This window comes from Alosa pseudoharengus, unplaced genomic scaffold, assembly GCF_046254945.1.
Source record: "Alosa pseudoharengus isolate Yale_2024_CS ecotype anadromous, Long Island Sound unplaced genomic scaffold, YU_APseudo_1.1 YU_APseudo_1.1_scf_7, whole genome shotgun sequence".
Lineage (NCBI taxonomy): Eukaryota > Metazoa > Chordata > Actinopteri > Clupeiformes > Clupeidae > Alosa > Alosa pseudoharengus.
This window is the reverse complement of record NW_027468859.1, coordinates 11,528,616-11,549,654: the sequence shown is the minus strand read 5'-3', so window position 1 is coordinate 11,549,654 and position 21,039 is coordinate 11,528,616. Positions and strand designations below refer to the sequence as shown.

At 41.4% G+C, this 21,039-nt stretch overlaps 1 protein-coding gene across 1 annotated transcript; it reads right to left on the bottom strand.

Moving 5' to 3' along the window:
• Window positions 1-256: 256 nt before the first annotated feature.
• LOC143110330 (trace amine-associated receptor 8b-like) lies at window positions 257-19,357 on the bottom strand. The gene is made up of 4 exons (XM_076273207.1): window positions 19,306-19,357; window positions 2,706-2,873; window positions 2,205-2,321; window positions 257-276 (listed from the first exon to the last, which is right to left on the bottom strand). Exons 1-4 carry the CDS (start codon window positions 19,355-19,357, stop codon window positions 257-259), a joined length of 357 nt encoding a protein of 118 aa, XP_076129322.1.
• Window positions 19,358-21,039: the final 1,682 nt, after the last annotated feature.

Genomic DNA, 21,039 nt, shown 5'->3' with positions numbered 1-21,039 from the left:
TTCACTAGTAGGCCTATGTTTGAAAGCGTTTCAGCAGTGTATGTAAAATGTTTCACTTGTGCATGTGAGGCTTTCATAGTGTGTGAATGGTTTCATACAGTATGTGTGTGTGAGAGGATGTTTTTCAGTAGTGTATATGAGCGTTTCAATAGTAAATGGTTTCACCAGTGTATGAGAGGTTTTAGTTGTGTATGTTTTGTCTTTCTTGTTAGTAGTTTATTAATCTCTGCAGAGAGGTATCATATGCATCCTACAATCAGGATACAGAGACAAAGTCTGTGCACCAAAGAGACAATCAGTTATTTCTCATACACACATTTATACCTTGCATCGTATCGTAATATCATTGTATCATTGTATTATTACACCTCCCTGGACACACACATGACTTAGTCAATACATTCATTCAACCTTTATTTATTCTCGGAGGGTCATTGAGGGAAGCCCTCATTTTCAATGAAGCCGAGATAACAGAAACAATGAAGTAACAAAATGTAAATAGTATAGGTCTAGGCCTATAAATAAAATAAAACAAAGTAAAATAAATAAATAATAAGATATACATTATAGAGGAGGGAGGAGAAAAATACATAAAATCTTAATAATAAAATAATTATAATAACAATAATAATAATAAAGACATTTACTTAAAGCAGGTACAAATTGACATAGGACGGTTTGTGATTACAGATCTGAATTGATTATAGGAAATCACTGAGTTAATTAAGAACCAAGGACATTAAAACTGGGTTAAGAACATTTCTATCATCATTCCATCTTTGTCATTTCCCCCTCACAGCATGTGCATTCGTGTGTGTGCATGTGTACTGTGTGTGTGTGTGCGTGTGTGTCCGATGTGTGTCTGTGCTTGTGTGTTTATGTGTGTGTGTGTTTATGTGTGTGTCTTTATGTGTGTGTGTACGCATGTGTCTATGTGTGCGTGCGTGCATGCGTGCGTAGTGTACAGTCACTGAATGTACAAATATATTAATTTATTGTATGCCCCCCCCCCCCCCCCACGTGAACGAAATTCCATGAAACTTGGCATGCACAAACTTGACACTTAGAAGGTGTCATAATGATCCATCCTACACTTTAAATTTCGTACAGTCACTAAATGTACACATATATTAATTTATTAATTATATACCTTCGGTGATAGGCCCCCAACAATCCTTCCACAAACAATAGGGCTTCTCACCTCTGGTGCTCAGGCCCTAATGATAATAAAACTTACAGAAACAATGGCGCTTTCGCACCTGGTGCTTGGGCCCTAACAAGACGGTAAATAACACTAGAATAACTAAAATAAAAAAGGTTGAATGTCAATTAAACAAAACACATTTGCATGTCCAAATAAACCTGTTAAAACATACAATGAATAAACTGTAAACTCTATTAACCAGCCCAAATGGAAGTAAATGCGATAGCACTTGAGGGAGAGAAAAGAGACAAAGAACCAAAGGGCACAGGCGTGGGAACAGGGAACTAGACCTGACTGGCACGACAAAGCTGGTTAGGCTGAGGGTGTCAATTTCACCTAATTGCATTTCATTAAAGTGGGCCTCAGTCAAAAACACTGCTATGCACAAAATTGACATGAATGTACTATAATCAGACGGCTGCCCATTACTGTATGGATCAATTCGAGATTTAACATAAGTAGATAACATTCATAGTTATTTATAGATTACAAGAGGCATACAATCCGAGTTGGCCAGAACATGCTGTGCTTTATAGTCAATGCATGAGAGTTTCTATGAATGATAAAAAAAATAATGGAAGTCTTTGGGAGTGTAAAGATCAGAGAGCCTTTTGACAGTTGAGGTTGGGGCGATCACTTTCACTAATGTTCTCTTTCTCTGACCATTGTTATGCATTAAAAGATAATAAATATCCTTCAGCCTTAGGCCTACTGAAATGTTACTCATGTGCATTATTACATATAATCAAAACGACATACATTGAGAGGAGCTAAATATTTCAGATATGTCACTGTGGCCCAGTTTTTGTAAGTACATTGCTGAGAGAGGAGTCACGACGGAAAATCCTTAATGTGAGGATGAGCTTTGCACATCTTCTGAACCAGGGGTAGAGGAGAGCATAAATTATTGGATTAATTGCAGAGTTCAGTTGTACTATAGTCACAGATGCATCTGTAACGTGAACAACCATTGTAGCTGGAACAATGGTACTTAACTGACTAATTATAAAATATGGCAATAAACACATGACAAACACAATGACAAGAATCCCAAGTTTCATGGCAGCTTTCCTCTCTGAATGTCCTCTAGGAAAAGTCTCTCTATACTTTGTAGTACCTGAAATGTGTTGTTCTCTGGTGCACCTAATGCTTATGGCATGTTTTCTAGCAATAACAAATATCTTGATGTACAAAATAATGATGGCACAACATGGTAAGAGGAAAGAGACTATGAAGTCTATGTTTGCCCAGATCCCAAGCTCATCTGTGCTTATTACATCGAAATAAACAAAAGCCAGGTTATACATAAATGAAATAAACCACATTGAGCAAATTACAATAGAAATTACTTTGACTGTGACTTTCTTTGAGTACTGAAATGGGTTGCTCAAAGCATAAAACCGATCCAGGGAAATTAAGGCCACATTGTAAATAGACAGAAATGTAACATATCCAGAACATATTAAGGCTACGTAATGAAGGGTTGTATCAATGTGCAAACCTGGATTCATGAACACCAACAGAAATGGCACACCAGCTGTGCCAACAATCAGATCGGCTGTTGAGAGAGAAACAATTAAGAAGTTTGTTGGTGTGTGGAGCTGCTTGAAGTGTGAGATGGAGATGATCACAAGCAGGTTTCCACAGACGGTCAAGACGACAAGTATAGCTCCACAGGTATAGAAAAGGACAATAGAAGGTGACACCTGAAAATCTTGGTTTGTGTTGTTGGAGCACAATGTTATGTTCAGTTTACTCACAACAATCGAATTCATTAGATTATTTTTGCTGAATTAAATGTTTTCATGAAATAATACTAATAAGAAATCTTAGACAGAATAACATTTACAGGTCCATTTCAAACTATTGCTATTGTGATAGATCTGAGTGTGAAGTAGGCCTATTGGAGGTCAGAGAGGCAAGCTCTCCCTCACTAAGAGGGAAGGCAGTTTGTTGCTGCATATATCTCCCTCCCTAGTGTAGCTAATTTTAGACCTTACAGTGATGCTGGTACAGGGACACTAGGACAACAGTCTGCAGGGACGGACATTGTATCTTGTCAGTGTCGCCCCCAAAAAATTGTGGTTACCACTTAACTGCCTAGTTGCTAGTGAGCTATAGCCTGCTGGCTAAGGTAAAATTTTAAAGGGAATCACGCTACGCTAAAACAGGTACATAAACAGTAAATACAGGCACAAACACACACAATAACAACCCCAAAGTTCTCCCAGAATCCTCAGCGCTTGTTCATCTCGCCACTAGGTCACTGTTACAAACAGTGCAGCATGCAACTACAGTATCATTATTTTTTACTCTTTTGAGACAAGGGTAGGCCTACAGTACACTTTTGTGTAGTCTGATGCGAAATGGGTCTTAAATGTTCATTTTTTTGGGGCACTCTGCTAGACGCTCCTGTTCCTAGATACACTGAACTGATTAATTTAGTTCGGGATAAAAGACATAAAAGCCCGACATCATTGAAAACTGATTGGTTTATTTAGCAAAACATGCCAATCAGGATACGTCTTGCTTCAGGCACACGCGCACCACCCCTCCCTCTCTCTCTCTCCGTTGTGTGCGCACTAAACTCAGATGTATACGTGATTTGTAGTCTCGGTCTTGCGTGCACGCTTTTACTCGCTCACTCTAGATTCCGGGATATCTAATTTGCGGGCATCAGGGAGCCGCTATCAATATGGGAGACTTCCGGGAGACTTGGGATGTCTGCGGCAGTGTTATTACATGTCTTTATTAAAATGTAGATATATTCTTATTATGAATTAGCCTAGGCCTGGATGTAAGATCGCAGGATGGCGTCTGTAGGCGTAGGCTACACGGCATTTAAAATTGTCTGTTTACGTTGTGGATAGCTAAATAAATGTAGCCTAATGTTTTTACACCTGTAGGCGTTTTGTCATTAAGCATTTTGACCCTATCGCATGTTATAGTTCTTACGTTTTTTAACCAGTCATGGGTGTCTTTTGGGTGTATTTAAACCAATGAGTGACATCCGTCATTCCAGCAGTGCAACATCTAACAGCGCATCCGTGTTTTCATTATTGACTTGGGTGTAAGTGGCAATTGCTGGTGTTGATATAAAGCAGGTGTCGCCAACCTTTTTTCCTCCAAGGGCTAGGCCTACTTTGACAAAATGAACATGGGCGAGAGCTAATGTTTTATAGGCTATTAGTGTGTATGTATGAGTCGCTTTTTGATTTTCTTTTTGCCATATTTCCCTTCGATTCAATCAGCCTAAAACGCGTAGCCTTCTGTACATTTTAAATTTACCTAAATTTATTCTCGGATATGCGATTGAACTTTGACTAGCGCAATCTGTTGGCCTGCGTGTTACAGACGCCGATTTGTGTAAAATGAACCGTGAGATGTTGTAGGCTTTTGCACATTTTAATAGATGCTTGCCATAACACGATATAACATAACTGACAACTCATCTCCATCTCATATTGTATATTGTTGGCCTATCATAGCCTACTGTGTTGTGCATGTCATTTCTGCCAAACTGATAAACTAGCACTGGTAAACCAATGCGTCTTTCGTCTCCTGCCATTAGGCTAATTGAGGGGAGGGAGGGAGAGCAACGCAGACAAGTAGGCAAGACTTCATTCTAGGTTCTACGTTAACATTCGCCTTTGGAATCATGTTGCGTTCCAGTGTGTATGGATATATATATATCGCATGTCGTGTAAGTGCGATTAAAAAACAAACGCATACAAAAATATCAGTTTTAAAAAAATCTAGATACGTGTAAACAAGCCCTTAGTTTAGTGAAGTTTGAGTCATTTGGCCTCTGGGTGGTGCTATTGTTTGTCCGAGGCCTAATGTCCCTAGTGTGTTGTAATTAAGCAATTCAGCAAGCTTGACAAATGCTGAGAGTGGATTAAGCAGTGTGGGAGGCCCCATTCGCAGCTGAATGTCTCGTTGCTCCAAGGTAAGAACCAGCTAATGTTAGCAAGTGAGCTAACTCATCTCAGTATTGCCTGCAAATAATCACGGTCCTTTGTTTAGAAAGATTAAGGGTCTGGCAAAGAGCAATGTAATGGCCCAACTCAAGGAGCGGCAACAAGTATGCATTTAAAAATCTCACTGCACGCAATTGGATAACACTAGACCACATGATACCACATGTGATAATGGTCACATGATTCAGCTGTATCCCTGAACACTGACCACCATGACCATGACAAGGTACAACAAGGTAGCCTGTATCGTATTACAGTATGTAACATGTTTATGACATGTTTATGTTAGTAACCTCCGCCATTGACTTTATCTCTGATCTTCAGCAGGTTTTAGGGAAGATACAGTGGGCATCGCTTTCAAATGGCCACTTCAGTCGCGCATTACGAGGCGTGAAGCTGCGTGAAGCTATAGTACCACTTTCAGCCACTGTGCGTCGCTCTGCCACTGTACATCACTCTGCCTGCCGCCCCTTCTGAAAAAGCTCGATTTACCTCGATTTAGGCTACTTGGGTATGGCTTAAGGCTTGACTACACGGTGGTAACGGAAATCGAAATTTGCTGTCTACATTATTGTCAGTGTTGGGTTAACGCAACTACGCAAATCAAAACAGTGGTGTGATAATTGATCCAGTAGAGAAATAACTGTTCAGAATTAATCTGTAGCCTTGGGTAGGCTTTTGCGACGTTTTTAACAGGCTACGCTATAGAGGCTTAGACAACTGACCCACGTTTTGGTTTCGTAAATTAATTTGCCCTACTTCTTGACTGCAATGTAGTCAATTGACTGCTTGACATGTCATTTTTATTTTTCTGTACAATAAATAAATACATCTGCTTTATGCCGCAGAATTACATTCATATTTGGAATTTACAAAGTACAATGCATCGTTACACTACGTTAGTGTTTCCCAAAACCATAGCAACAAACGTTCGCAACCACTATCGTTAAGTTGTGTAGTTACAACTACACCTCTCGACCTGTGGTAGACGTCACTGACGCCAGTTATTTGTTTGCAAATTAGTAATTATAAATCTATTTAGGTTTCTAATTGATATTTACACTTCTAACCACCATACATCCATATTTTAAAATGCCCAAGGCAGAAAATACATAAATTAAAAGTCAATTTGCAGCCATGTTCACGTAAGTAAAAGTCACATACCTGCAGATAATAATAAGGTGGTGCGCACTTTTTGACGAGTCAGCTGAGAATATGTAGCCTTTGATTTTCATGGAGGGGGGGGGGGGTCCTTGTTAGTTTACGCAAACCAAGCCAAGAAGGCTGATTCTGATTTTGATAATATGATCTGCATAAAAGATAAACTTAGGTAAACAACGATGTCAATATTGTTGTCAAAATCTTAACCCCGATTCGCCACAGCACACAGCGCCACAGTGTGCAGGTGCCCGTTCACGTGCTACTAAACGTCATTAACCACCTTAGTCCAGACTACTGAAGTTTGGAAACTATCATGGTCCACATGTACAGTACTATGTAAGTACGACAGTTTTGGGAAACAGTTGTAACTTACATGTTGGTTAGTTGAACGATGCATCCTGTTAGTAAAAAGCTAACCTCCGTAGTTGTACGGGAAACGCACCCCAGATCAGCTTGTAGGCCATTAGCAATCTGTTTATTTTATTTTATGAAGCCTACACAGTAGATCACATGCCACATTCTCACTTTCAATAGACAGATGCAATAGCCATTGGTCAAGTATTGAGTATAAAGCAATTAAGATAGTACCCTATACAAAAAGTACTTCATACTATCATAAAAATTCGTTAAAACGAATAGCATTTTGCAACTTGACAAAACACTGGATTAAATATCGTAGGCACAGGAGAAAACTTGTACATCCATTGGCCCGTGGGGAGATCACATGCCAGTTGCCTCTCCCTTCAGTGCTATGACTCGTTCCGCTGTTAGCTTGTTTCGCCAAAAAAAAACTATTGCAGATATCAATGCGTCTTTGTTCATGGGTTTGGCCTTACAGCAGAGGCTTGGAAAACTATGACCCACGTTTTGGTTTCGTAATTTGCCCTACTTATTGACTGCAATGTAGTCAATTGACTGCTTGACAGGTTATTTTTATTTTTCTGTACAATAAACAAATACATCTGCTTTATGCCGCAGAATTACGCACTTGGCCAGCCTATAGAACGGGCACATTTTGGAGAGAATAGAGAATGTACGCACGTAAGAATCTGTAGGCTATTTGTGGCTGGTTACCAGCAAACAATGTTTAATGCATCAAAATCAAAATCATCCCCCCCTCTGGTTTTTACACAAATCGCACCCTGGACACACCTAATTCAACAAGTTTACACGCTCACACGCCACACTTTGCATTTCTCACGCAGAGATACTAGGGATGTCAAGGTATCTGCATAATTCGCCTTATTCACCCGGCGGCCAGAATGAGGCTAAAGGGTACACTTGCCATTACACCTTGCAAGTCCAGCAGATGGTGGTGGTAATGCACTCCGTTTGCAAACTGCCAAAAAAAACTCACTGAAGAAGAACAGGCCAGTGAACCCTTCTTTTTCGGTGAGCTTTTTTTTGGCAGTTTGCACACGGAGTGCATTACCACCACCATCTGCTGGACTGAAGTGTAATGGCAAGTGTACCCTTTAGCGGCCAGAAGACACACAGGGGAGAGTCCAACACGGGGGCAAATAGCCTTGGCGCTACAATAAGGTCGTAAAACACCGCACACCACAACAAATATTTTTTTCCTCACTTTGTGCAAAGAATAAATCGTGCGTCCTTCATTGATAAGGAAACAAGCTGAGGTTACTTATTTTATGAGCAGGCAATGCTAGTCTGAGCGCGATCCAGGATCCAGATCCGGCCGCCTTGTTTTCTCGATCGATTCGCTCGACGTGCACACATACAAATCTTTTTGCTCCAATTATATCACCTACCGAGGTGCAAAAGTATCCGTCACTCGTAGAAGCAGATTCGAGCACTTGTATCAATTGACTTGTAGTCGTGCAAGAAAATCAAAGCGATCTGTAGAATTTTATTAATGAGAAATTATTTCACAGATGCACAACTTCGGATTTGTGTACCTGTAACAAGGATTTGTGAACCTGTAGCCCCTATTTTGTGTTAACAAGATATAAAAAAAATATGTACAACTTCACATTTGGGTTTACAAATGTTCTCAGATTATGAAACACGGATGTGCAAATGTGTTTCGCACCAACTGCTCTGCAACGATTGGAGCAAAAGTGTCCTGTGCATTACTCTTGAAAGTTGTGACTCACAGGATAGGATTTGTGTATCTGTAACAAGGATTTGTGGGGAGCGTACCTATGTTCCCTGGGTCCTATGTTCCCCACTTTGTATGGGACCGGGTAAGATAGGACCCTTAGTTAAAACCCTAACCATAACCCCGAGCGGGGAACATAGGGCCTGGGGAACATAGGGATGACCCCGGATTGGTGAACCCGTAGCCCCTATTTTGTGTTAACAAGATATAACAAAAAATAGATTTTTTTTTTAATCTGTAGCCCCCCCGCTGGACTGGACCCCCCGAAAGGAGGGTAGGGCAGACAGTTTTCTGTGAATATCTCGAGAACCGTAGGATTTAGGAGGACCATTTTTTTGTATGTTGATCTCAAGCGGCCATGTCAACCCATTCCATAACCACTCATTTCATGTATACCTAGTTAAACACAAAAAAGTAAAAATGAGGTGTTGTAATCGCAGGTATCTGTGACCTAACATAGTCAAAACTGCATGAAATTGGAAGTGTAGGATCATTATGACACCCTCTGAATGCACGCCAAGTTTCGTGGAATTCCGTTCATGGGGGGCCACACAATAAATTAATTTATGTTACTATACACCAACTGGCCTATAGGTGGCCGGAGACAGTTTTCTGTGAATATCTCGAGAACCGTAGGGCCTTAGGAGGACCACCTTTTGTTTGTATGTTGGTCTTAAGGGGCCATGTCAACCCATCCCATTACCACTTATTTCATGTATAGCGCCACCTAGTTAAAAATTAAAAAGCAAAAATGTTGGTGTTTTCATCACAATATCTCGTGCTGACATGGTCAAAACTGCACGAAATTGAAAGTGTAGGATCATTATGACACCCTCCGAATGCATGTCAAGTTTCGTGAACTTTCGTTCATGGGGGGCCTTACAATAAAATAATTTATGTGTACATTTAGTGACCGTACACCAACAGAGTTTTCTGTGAATATCTTGAGAACCGTAGGGCCTAGGATGACAAATGTTTTCCATATGTTTGCCTCCAGGGGTCATGTTAACCTATTCCATATGCACACATGCACATAAACAGATATACACACACACACATACATTCACAGTAATCATACGTATGACACATACTCACACAGTAGACATATGTACGCATGCATGCACAGGGTCATACGCAGGCACACACACAATCGACCACACACACACACACACACATAAACATGTACACGCACACATGCACACAATTCAAGAATTTCTCAGAATTATGAACGGGCAAGATGGGGGTGGCGTTGTATAAAATGAATTTTATATGTCAAATCTATGAACTAATCATGTTTTGGTACTTGTTGTCTAGCAGATACCAGTGAGAATTTAGTGTAAATAATGCAATTTTGTGAGACAGTTAGAATCATAAATGCCTTTCAGTGTGATTTATTTTTGTGGAAAAAATATGCTGGACTGGGCGGTGGTCATATTTTGTACCGCTCTGCGGTACATCTAGTTATTGTGATATCAAGTCGTGTTAATGTTGAAACTACCAGACATGATCATCTTCAAACACAATCATGGTAAAACAAAACAAAAAAGTTTTAGCCTAATCGTCTTTCTACTCTCCCGACCTACAGCCAATCCATCGAAAACCTCTGAAACTAGATGTACCGCATAGCTGTACAAAATATGACCGCCGCTCAGTCCTGTACATCCGTTCCGCGAAAATAAATTACACTTCAATTTGTCTCCATATTTTACTCCATCCCCCACTCTTGAAACTTTTGTGTATGCTTGTTTGGCATGCCTGAGTGTGTGTGTGCGGCTGCACAGAAAGTAGCCTACTGGTGCTGAAAAGGTGAATAGATTGTAGAATAGCCAAAGAAGATGTAGCATTGTTATAAAACCTTTAAAATCTCTAAACAATCACAAGTAGGGCAGTTCATCACAGTTCATCCATTGCAACTGGATTGATGAAAGGTCACTTACACCTGTAGGCTACATTGTATTTGGGAAAAGCAAAAGGTATCAGCATAATGTTATTTATTTATTTATTTACAAAAACATCTCTGTCAGTTCCATGCCGTTTTCAACAGCTATCAAAAACAAAGGTCATTTTTGGATGGATGGATTTTTTTGTGAATGTTTCTTCTTCTAAGATTTTAGTCATCTTTAGTTCATGTAATACTTTATTGTCAATGCACAAATTAAGTAACAGTAGTCTGAAACGTTATTGTTAATGCACAAATTAAGTAACAGTAGTCTGAAACGAAATGCTGTTTTACATCTAGTGGTGCAAATAACTGACATGTCCAAATGGGCCTTGATGAAATGCGTCGCTAGACTGTTCATACACATTTTAACGGGCCAAAGTTGAAGAGCTGTTGTCCGTTATTGTTCGTGCAAATATAGGCTGATTCATGAAAAGGCAAAAAAAGTCCAGGGTGCTCAGGAAGTTCCAATCAGAAATTTGAAGGTGCTCTTTGGGTTCGGGAATCCAATAGTAAATAGAAAAAAAGGGGGTCCAAGGCACTCTTCTTCAAAAAAATATAAAAAGCTTTATTTAACTGGCTAATTCATCATAGAACGTTTAAAAACATAAGGAGAAGCAACCCACGCGTAGCGGCACAAGCAGCCTTCTTCAGGGTGTGCTTCACAGACAAACAATTTCCCCTTTTGTAGGCTAATTGGAAACACCTGAGTGATATGGTGAATTACCACATGAAACATGCCAGAACAGTCCACTAGGTGGCTGGCTATAGATGTTCACATACAAAAAAGACAAAAAAATGAAGACAAAAATAATCCACTAGGTGGCTATACATCGTGAATATAAGCCTCCAGAGAGAGTACAAGGTATAATGAAAGATTATTACCAGTTAAGCCTAAGTAAATACATACAGAGAAAAGATGATCACAAAAAAGGACTGAAATCTATTTCTTCATTCAACCCAGGGTAAACTGTGGCCTGTAGATTGTATATGTAGAATGTTTCTCTTTGTAAAAGTAATTTTAATCGGTCACCACCCCGAATGTTCTTTTTAATAGTTTCTAAACCCTCTACCATAAGGCCTTCTGGATTGCAGTTGTGCACATTTTGGAAGTGTTTTGCCATAGGGTAATCCGAATAGCTTTTGTGCACATTTTGGAAGTGTTTTGCCATAGGGTAATCCGAATAGCTTTTCTAATGGCGTTTTTGTGCTCACATACTCTGTCTTTAAGGCGTCTCTTGGTTCGACCAATGTAAAAGCATCCACATTTGCATGATAGCCTATATACCACAAACGTAGTATTGCAATTAATGAATGTTTTTATATTATGCGTCTTGTTTGTCTTGAAATCACAGAATTGTTTGCATTCTTTAATATTGGAACAATGATTGCAAGATCCACATCTGTAGGTACCTTTTAACTGTCTATGAAGCCAAGTAACCTGTTTTTTAGCAGGGAGATGACTTGGTACTAGCCTATCACGTAGTGTGGGAGCCCTCCTAAAGCTAATTATTGGTGGTGCAGAAAACACTTCTCTGAGTACCAGGTCACTCTCGATGAGATTCCAATTTAAGTGTATTATCTTTTTTATAGGATTAGCTAAAGAGCTGTATTTTGTAACAAAATAAGCCTGTTTTTTTTCTTCAGAGGACCGCCTTTTCTTTTTCTGGAGTAGCTCTGATCTAGGAATGGACTGAGCTTTCCTATAGGCATTTTGTATAGTTTCTGTGTGGTAGCCCCTTTGTGAAAATCGGTTAGACATTATCTTTGCTTGCACTTCATATTCATTATCAGTATCACAAATTCGTCTAAGACATTGGAACTGGCCAAAAGGTATATTATTTTTAAGCCAATTTGGATGGAAGCTATCCGCTTTCAACGTGGTGTTCCTATCTGTAGTTTTACGATATACAGTAGTATGGAGCTTACCATCATTACCACTAGAAATGGTTAGATCTAAAAAATTGATAGTAGTTTTGGAATATTCCATACACAATTTTACATTCCTGTTATTGTTGTTCAGATGATCATAAAACAACAACAGTTCTTCATAAGAACCACCCCATATCAAAAAAATATCATCAATATATCTCCCCCACCATTTTATCTTGTCACTGTATTCGTTTGAATAGACAAAATCCCTCTCCCATAAACCTAAAAACAGGTTAGCATAGTTAGGGGCAAAGCACGCACCCATTGCTGTACCCCGAACCTGAATGTACAAAAGGTCTTGGAAAAGGAAAACATTGTTTTTTAATGTCCATTCGGTGAGCTGGATAATAAATTCAGAGGGAGGCAAAGAGTCTGTAGGCCTATTCTTCAGAAAATGCTGTAGGGCTTTCAGTCCATCGTCATGAGCAATATTAGTGTAAAGAGACTCCACATCTAACGTGACTAAAAAACAGTTGTCTGGAACATTCAAATCACTTAAAACCTTCAACACATGAGTAGTATCTTGTATGAAGGAAGGAAGCTGTTGAGCCAGCGGCTTAATGTGAAAGTCTATGAATTGCGAGGCTGGCTCAGTAAGAGATCCATTGGACGATATGATAGGTCTGCCAGGAGGAGATACAAGGGACTTATAAACCTTAGGGAGCATATAGAAGGTGGGTATTCTCGGATGTTGGCATAAAAGGAAACTATGTTCCTGTTTTGAAATCCACCCAATGTCCTTAGCTGTGAGCAACAGTTCTTTCAAGCTCTCTTTTGTGTTGTCAATTGGATTGGATAACAGCCGTTGATAATAGTCTTGATTGTTCAATTGACGTAAGGCTTCTTCAACATATTTGTCCTTGTCCAATATCACGACAGCTCCCCCTTTGTCTGCTGGTTTGATAATTATGGATTCATTCTTTGCCAAGTAATCTATGGCCAGCTTTTGAGTTTTGGTCAGATTTTCTCTGATTTTTTGGTTTGATGATTGGAACAGTCTCTCAATGTCGAAGTCCACCTTTTTTGTAAAAGCAGTCAACGTCACATTTGAAACTGGAGGCATAAAGTATGATTTCGGTCTAAAGGGAGATCTTTTGGCTGTGTTCTCATTTATCTGATTGTATTGGTGATACCAAACTTTGAGATGAAGACTGCGGTAGAATCTAAATAGATCCACCTTGGTATTGAACTCATTTGTATAGTAAGTGGGAGAGAAAGAAAGTCCCTTAGACAACACACTAACACAGTCAGAGTCTAGAGAAGTTTTTGATAGATTGATTACCGTCTGCTCTTGTTCCGGTCCCTGAGAATCCATTGTTGTTGTCTTTGTCCTCGACTGTTTTCTGCCTCTCCTTGTTTTCTTCTTTTTAAGTTGGATTTTTTCTGTTTGGGTCTTTCGTCTAAAAAATCCGATGTGGTAGAAGCAGCTGATGAAGACATATTGGACATTTTCTATTATAGGCTGATTCATGTTCCCTTGCATTGTGTAACTGAGGTCCATGGCTAGTCTGGCTTTCACCAGACCAAGCTCAATCTTTTAAGAAATCAAAAAATAAATAGCGGGCAGATCAGGCTGGGTTCACCAAGCCTAGTCCATAGGCACCCGATATTGTTCACGCTCTGGCTATTCTAAATGCAAAAATGCATCAGGGAGTTATGACAAAACTGTAACTAACAAACTAGATCCTAATAGAAAGCTGTTAGCTTCCCTAAGCTAGGTAGGCTTATAAGGTAGGCCTATTTACAACATAAATTGTCAATAGGCTATGCTGGCGACACAAATAAAATCTCCTTTGGAAACCAATGGCTTACGCCTTACAGTATCAAGCGGACTTAAATTGCCATATCGTGGCGAAAAGTTGTAATAAAATTCACGCAGCTCCATGAGTCAAGGAAAGCGCGAATGAAGTAGCCACTTCTAAATGGGACCCACTAGCCTACACAGTAGCTTAAGGTGTGTTGCTAAAGCAGCCATAATGAAATGAAGGTGTCATTGTTTGGATACTTCACACACACACGCTTTTTAATTTCACAGACTACAACTACCAAGCTGGAATCAAAGCACATCGATTCCCCTCTCACACCCTGCACGCACTTAAAACAAAATAAACAGGCGTCTCAGTCTCACGCATGTATAGGCAAAACTGTATCAGACCGGTGTAACGTTGGTAAATCTTCCATTGCACAGAATGATTTTTGTAGCACGTGCAACAAATGACAGTCGAAAGATACAATTACAGTGCTGCTATCAATTTGCTTGGTATAACCGCATTTATAGTTTTCTACAAATGCAATCAATCAAATTGGCCTCCATCACTCAACCAACGCTGACGGTAACATTACCTAGGTCCTTATTGATATTATAAGATTAACGTACCTGCAGTAAAAACCAAGCATGTCCGATAAACATCCTCAGATTTATTTCGGCGTCAAGAAGAAATGGGAATTACATTTCATGTGAACATCATCCTATCCTTATTAGACGTTCTCTGCGGTAAACTACAGTCCTTGTAGGAAGCGTCCATTGTTATTCCAACCCACGTTTAACTTCCAACAAAATTACGTCTCACTGCAACGATGCGCCATCTAGTGGACAAACGACTACTTATCGCCAATACTGGAAATGCAGCCATGATGAATATTTATTTTGGCTTTCTTTTAATCCTACTGAATTTGTAATTATGTATCGGCCGTTCTAATACCGATAGTATGTGGGTGCCTGTGTGTGTGTGCATGTGTATATGTGTGCACCGCCATCTACAGGCCAATGAGTGTACAGTCACTAAATGTACACATAATCTAATTTTTTAAAGACCCCCACATGGATGAAATTCTACGAAACGTGGCATACCCCCAGAGAATGCCAGGTCAATCATACACATAAAATTTGGTGCAGTTCTGAACATCTTAACTGAAGATAGGGGCGATTAAAGCAGAATAATATTGCATTTTCATTTTTTACTGGGGGGGTGCAAATCACAAATGAGTGATTATGGGCCAGATTGATGTGGGCCCTTGAGACCAACATACCATAAAAGATTCTTCATCCTCGGTGCCACGGTTCAGGTAGTTATTTAGGAAAAACTGCTTTTTTTGCTGTTCGGGGGGCCCAGCACGGGGGGGGAGTGGACCCCGGGGACGAAACGAAATTTTTCCGTAAAAGTTTAGTGGGGCTACATACCCACCAAATTTCATGTGCCCCGGTGGTTCGGTGTCCCGGGTATCGTTGACCAAAAATTCAGGAAGTAGATGACGGGAAAAAAAAAAAACTTTGACAATCCCTATATGACCGCTTCGCTAGCTTCGCTGTAAATAATACAGAAGCTACAATGTCGGCACTTTATATGTTATATGAAGTTATTTTAAAAAATCCCAAATGAATGGGCGTTCTATGGGGTTAGCAGAGAGTTGATAACCACGGCTCCAAATCCCAGACTGTCCTGAAAAATAAACAAAAACAAGATATAGGATGTATAGATTACAATGACAAATTCAAGGTCTCAAAGGGTTAATACTTCTTTCCAAAAACTCTTGCCAGAAGTCGTTATTTTCTTTATTATTATTCTGGGAGAGCATGCCCCCAGACCACCCTAACTAAGCTGAGTTACCAACCTTTTGAAGTGGCCAGGGGGGCCCTTTTCACATCTGTGCCTAGGGGCCCACTGGCTGATAACCCGTCCATGTGTGCGCACCTTTTGCTACATAGTGCGCAAGTTTTAATAAATCGTGCACTTATTTTAGTAATTGGTGCACTCATCTTAGTAAATATTGCACTTACTTTATTCAATTCTACACTCATTTTACAACAATTAAAATGAGCACATGATTTAGCATACAAGCCAAACATTAAGTGAGTGAGTGAGTGCCCCCCCCCCCCCCCCCAATCTCACTCCATGCTGAGCTCAAAACTTGAGAACCCTGGCTATTGTGTAGTTGAATAACTTGCCTTTCCAGATTAAATGTCTGTTCTTGGTCTTGGATTTTGTAAAATACATTTCTAAATAAACGTATGGTCCAGTGCGACTTTTTTCCTCTTCATGACGCATCACTTATTTGTTCTAAAAAGCTTTTCAAACATGTCAATGACGTCATTCATTAGCAGAAAGCTAGTGTTGTGGGCAACAACGACTCAACCTGTAAGAAATCAAAAGGACGTAAGTGCTCGTTCATTCAACTTTTAACCTGTAATCCATATTGGACTTGCAGAAACCACAATCAAATCTTCTATTTTTTGTAATGACAACCAGGTGAAAGAGACACATTAAGCCGTCTAGCTCCATAGACCCCCATTGTTTTTGCACTTATTTGTGATCGCCCCTAGCAGAACTGCAACAGATTGCAGGTACAATGGAGTTAATAGGGAGTGAACCGGCTCTCCGTAAACGGGCTCTGACGTGGTTAACTCGGTAAGGATCCCGTCCATGTTGGCCGACACTAATGTTGAGCTTTGTTAGTAGTCAGGTTTACTTTGGCGTCAATGACGTGACACTATACCAGGGGTCTCAAACTCAAATGAGCTGGGGGCCAATTCTGCCAACGTCATCTGATTGGAGGGCCGGCTATTTCTGAAAATGCAATGTTCTTTTTTTCAAATACCACACAAAACTGCAAACAGAAAGTGCAAGTGTTTTTATCTAGTTTTAGACACCTGTGCTAGCAACCTTAGCTTATAAATAAAAATATTTTAACATTTTTAAACCTGGCAAACTATAAGAAAGCAACACCATTGGATTTTTATATCAAAATTTCAAAAGGCCATGGCTTGAAAGTGGTCAGAGATAAAGTCCTACTGTAAATGTAAAAATCTTTGAGTAAAACAAAAGGTTATGAAGGGGGTAAATTTACCCATCTAATTTGCCACTGGATGGCAAGCACCTCAAATTATGCACCTTTCAGTAAATACTGGATGAACATATTTGAGCAGGTTTACTTTCCTTTTTTCATATTACCCACATAACAAATTAACAGGAAAACATCTAAGATGTATACCAACACCTAAGATGTATATGGTTTCTAAACCACAAGGCCTACAATAAAGTATTCTGGTCAAATCAGTTCCTATCGCGGGTAATCTGAGTACCCAGAAGTTCGCATCATATTGCGGGTGACTTTGTAGTTTAGAGCCCTATTTCTACTAGCTACTACCACGTCTATTACGGACACTATCATCACGATTACCACTGCAACCTCCAAGCTATGTTGGGCAGAGGGTCGAAATAAGCATGGTAGGCTACACGCAGACGCACCTCCATTCAATAGACGATGGATCATAATCTCCAAAAGGATATTCTTCTTCAGATTTAGAATAGGTGAATAACATAGCTTACCTAAGACTTCATCACACGTAAACGTTTTTCAACATTTGGTGTAGGCCTATTTCTGCTTAATTTCTGCTTCAATTTATGCAACACTATGACCTGCATCGCTTCCGCGTCATTACAAATGCACGTCTTTGTGTTTCTCGCGTGTAGCCTAATACAAGTATTTCCTGAAAACTTTGCGCAGCGATTTTGGGTTTGAATGAAGCTCTGGATGTCTAGCACATAGTGGAGCAGAGTACAAATGAGATTTGTCACAGTACTTGGAACTATCGTCTATTTTAATCAGTATCGTTGTTTGTCGCAATTAAAAATAGTCTCAAGGGCCGGATTGAATTATTATTTTGACATACGTCGCGGGCCGGAATTGGGCCGGACGCGGGCCAGATTTGGCCCGCGGGCCGGGTGTTTGAGACCCCTGCACTATACACATGACTGCATTATACTGCATAAAAGCTTAGCTAGCCTATTCAATGCTCTACCCATTCTTAATTTCGTCAAAAGTCTATTCAAATTTAGTAGGATGTCCAGTTCACATTGGGAGGGGTTTCGTTATCAAACGTGGAGCGCATGGCGCAACAAGGTGTTCCTAGGTTTTTTAATCAGTCATATGGGTGTGTTTGGGGCGTAACATCATTTTAAACCAATGAGAATGACATCCGTCATTCCCTTTAACGGCGCAAAGCGCGATATGTCAAATAAATGCATCGGTATTTTGGCATTCAACGGCGCATTTGAAGGAGGCTGCTTGCGAGACCGTATGAAATAGTCATTCTTAAACCATGCATTACTAAAACCTAGCATAGCCTTCACGCATTTGCACTCGTCTATTATTTGAACTCATTGGCAAAGTGAAACTAACTTCACCAAGGTGTCAGTCAACGAAGACAGTTATATGCAGTTACTTTCACTATTGACTGACAATGGGTTACCTTCGAAAACATAGGCTGGAAAAAGCAACACTTACCCTAATATTGCTCAAATGACTGAATAAAACAACATTTATCCTGCAGAGGAGTTGCTTATATCTCGTGACAGTGCGTCTTCAGCTGTGCTCCATACATGTCTCTCGCCTCTCCCCTAATCACTTTTAACCGTCATTACCAATTTGCAAATGATGGTGAATAACTACTCATATCTTTATTCTTGTTTCCCATTGTAATCGTGCAATTTGTAATGCTTTGCATGGACGTGCGCTGGTGTGCGTTCATGAATGATAGAAGGATGGTGCGTGCACCTGCTAATGACTGTTGACATGCGCTCTTAAAATAGCATATGAACAACTCGCCATTGACTTCTGACCAGGTTTAGGTGGTGTACGATAGCGATATTTAGACAACGCGCCTGGCCCCTCCCTAGGTTGTTAATTGCCACACCCCTGGGCGCAATGTTTAAAAAATAAACGTGCAAAATACCAAATTAAACTTTCCGCGGGTGAAAAATGAGTTTTACGCCATGCCCTGGTGCCCAAAATACAGCCCAGAGTGTCAATTTAAAATGTCCGCGCTATTTCATGCATTACCACTACACCAGTTTGTGAACATGTAATATGCATGCATGCAACCATCAACATTGTCTTGGATGGCTATGGATTAACATGGCTGTATAAGACACGGGTGCAGCGAGAGACATTTTCGACGGAAAACGCCTACCCTCCCGAGCCCCGCCAGCGAAACAACTCCTTCCCGCAATTCCGGCGTGCATAGCCGAGATGAAGCGTTTCTGGGACAAACCCTTTTCCCATCGGGTGCCTGTCAAAGGTTTCTCCGCAGTGGATGTCCAGGGGATGGACGAGCTTGGGCTCTCCGCCCCACCGGCAGTCGAGGCGTCCGTCGCTCATCATTTGCACCCTAGCCGGAGAACCTCCCTCTCCGCGGGTAACCTGACACTGCCAGGGAAAATGGACCACTTCACGGCGTCCATTTATCAGAAAATCTACAAGTCGTCTGGCCTCGCGGTTAGAGCCCTCAACGCTACCACTCTTCTAACAGCCTACCAAGCCGAGCTGCTGGACGAGATGGGGTCCCAGCTGGACTCCGGAAACCCGAATCCAGCCCTTTGGGAGGAGATATGCTACATAACAGATTTGAATCTCCGCACCTCACGCGGCGAGATCCAAACCTGCGGCCACACCATGGGACTGGCCGTCGTGGGTGAGAGGTCATTGTGGCTGAATCTATCAAGCCTAAACGACAAAGAAAAGGTGGATCTCCTCGATGCCGAGGTTGACCCGAAGGTGCTTTTCGGCCCAGCAATCGCTGCAATGCGCACAAAGTGCGACCTGCAGAAGAAGGAGAACGAGGCGTTCGATGTATGTATGCCTCGCAAACAGACACCCCACCCCGCTTCGACGGCTCGCGCCCCAACACCATCCCCGCAGCAGCCGAGGGGATTCCAGCAGCCAGTCAGGCCACCCAGACCCCAACAGGCTGAGCAGACCGCGAACACCCAGCCTAGGGCGTCAGGCCCGAGGTCCTGGGCGAGGAACACCTTCTTCGCGGCCGCCGCCAGGCACCGGCCTGGTAACCCTCAGGGGATACTTAGGTGTCTCTCGCCAACGGGATGAACAGCCAGCTCCTAGGGCTACCTGGCTTGTTCCCCCCCGCCAGCAGCGCTTCGCCCCCTCCGCAAAAGAAGAGGCGTCTGCAAGCACCAGAAACCCCAGCTCATTGTGCTTCAGCCAGCCCGGCTTCCCCGGTGTACAAAGAGAGCGTAATCGAGTGCAGTCACCCCTCGCAGTCACTCACGGAGTCTCACTGCAGGGTAATGTCAATAAAGTGTTTACAATGTGTCATGGCCAGTTCAACTTCCCCATCTCACAGTCAGTTTTCACAAGCACTCCCGCACACACTTTTTCCCCCTGGGTACTCTCCACCGTATCGAAGGGCCTTCAATTACAGTTAATAAAGAAACCACCTCCTTTCAACGGGGTTTTAGTTTCAGAGGCTCAGGGGGAATCAGCTCGGGTTCTGGAAGCCGAAATAGCTTCCCTTCTAGAGAAGGGAGCTATACAAAAAGTCCCGAAGGGAGAAATGGAGAAGGGTCATTACTCCAGTTACTTCCTGGTTCCGAAACGGGACGGGGGGCTTCGCCCCATCCTCGATTTGCGTGTTCTGAACGGTCATTTAAGAAAATTCACCTTCAGAATGCCTACTCACAAAACACTGTTCAGCTCTATCCGGCCAGGGGACTGGTTCACTACGGTAGACCTGAAGGACGCATATTTCCACATAGGCGTGCTACCTGCACACCGGAAATATCTGAGGTTCGCATATCAGGGCACAGCTTACGAATACCTGAGAGTCCTTTTCGGGTATGCGCTCGTGCCCCAGAATTTTCACCAAATGCATCGAGGCTGCTCTAGCTCCACTGAGACACTCGGGGCT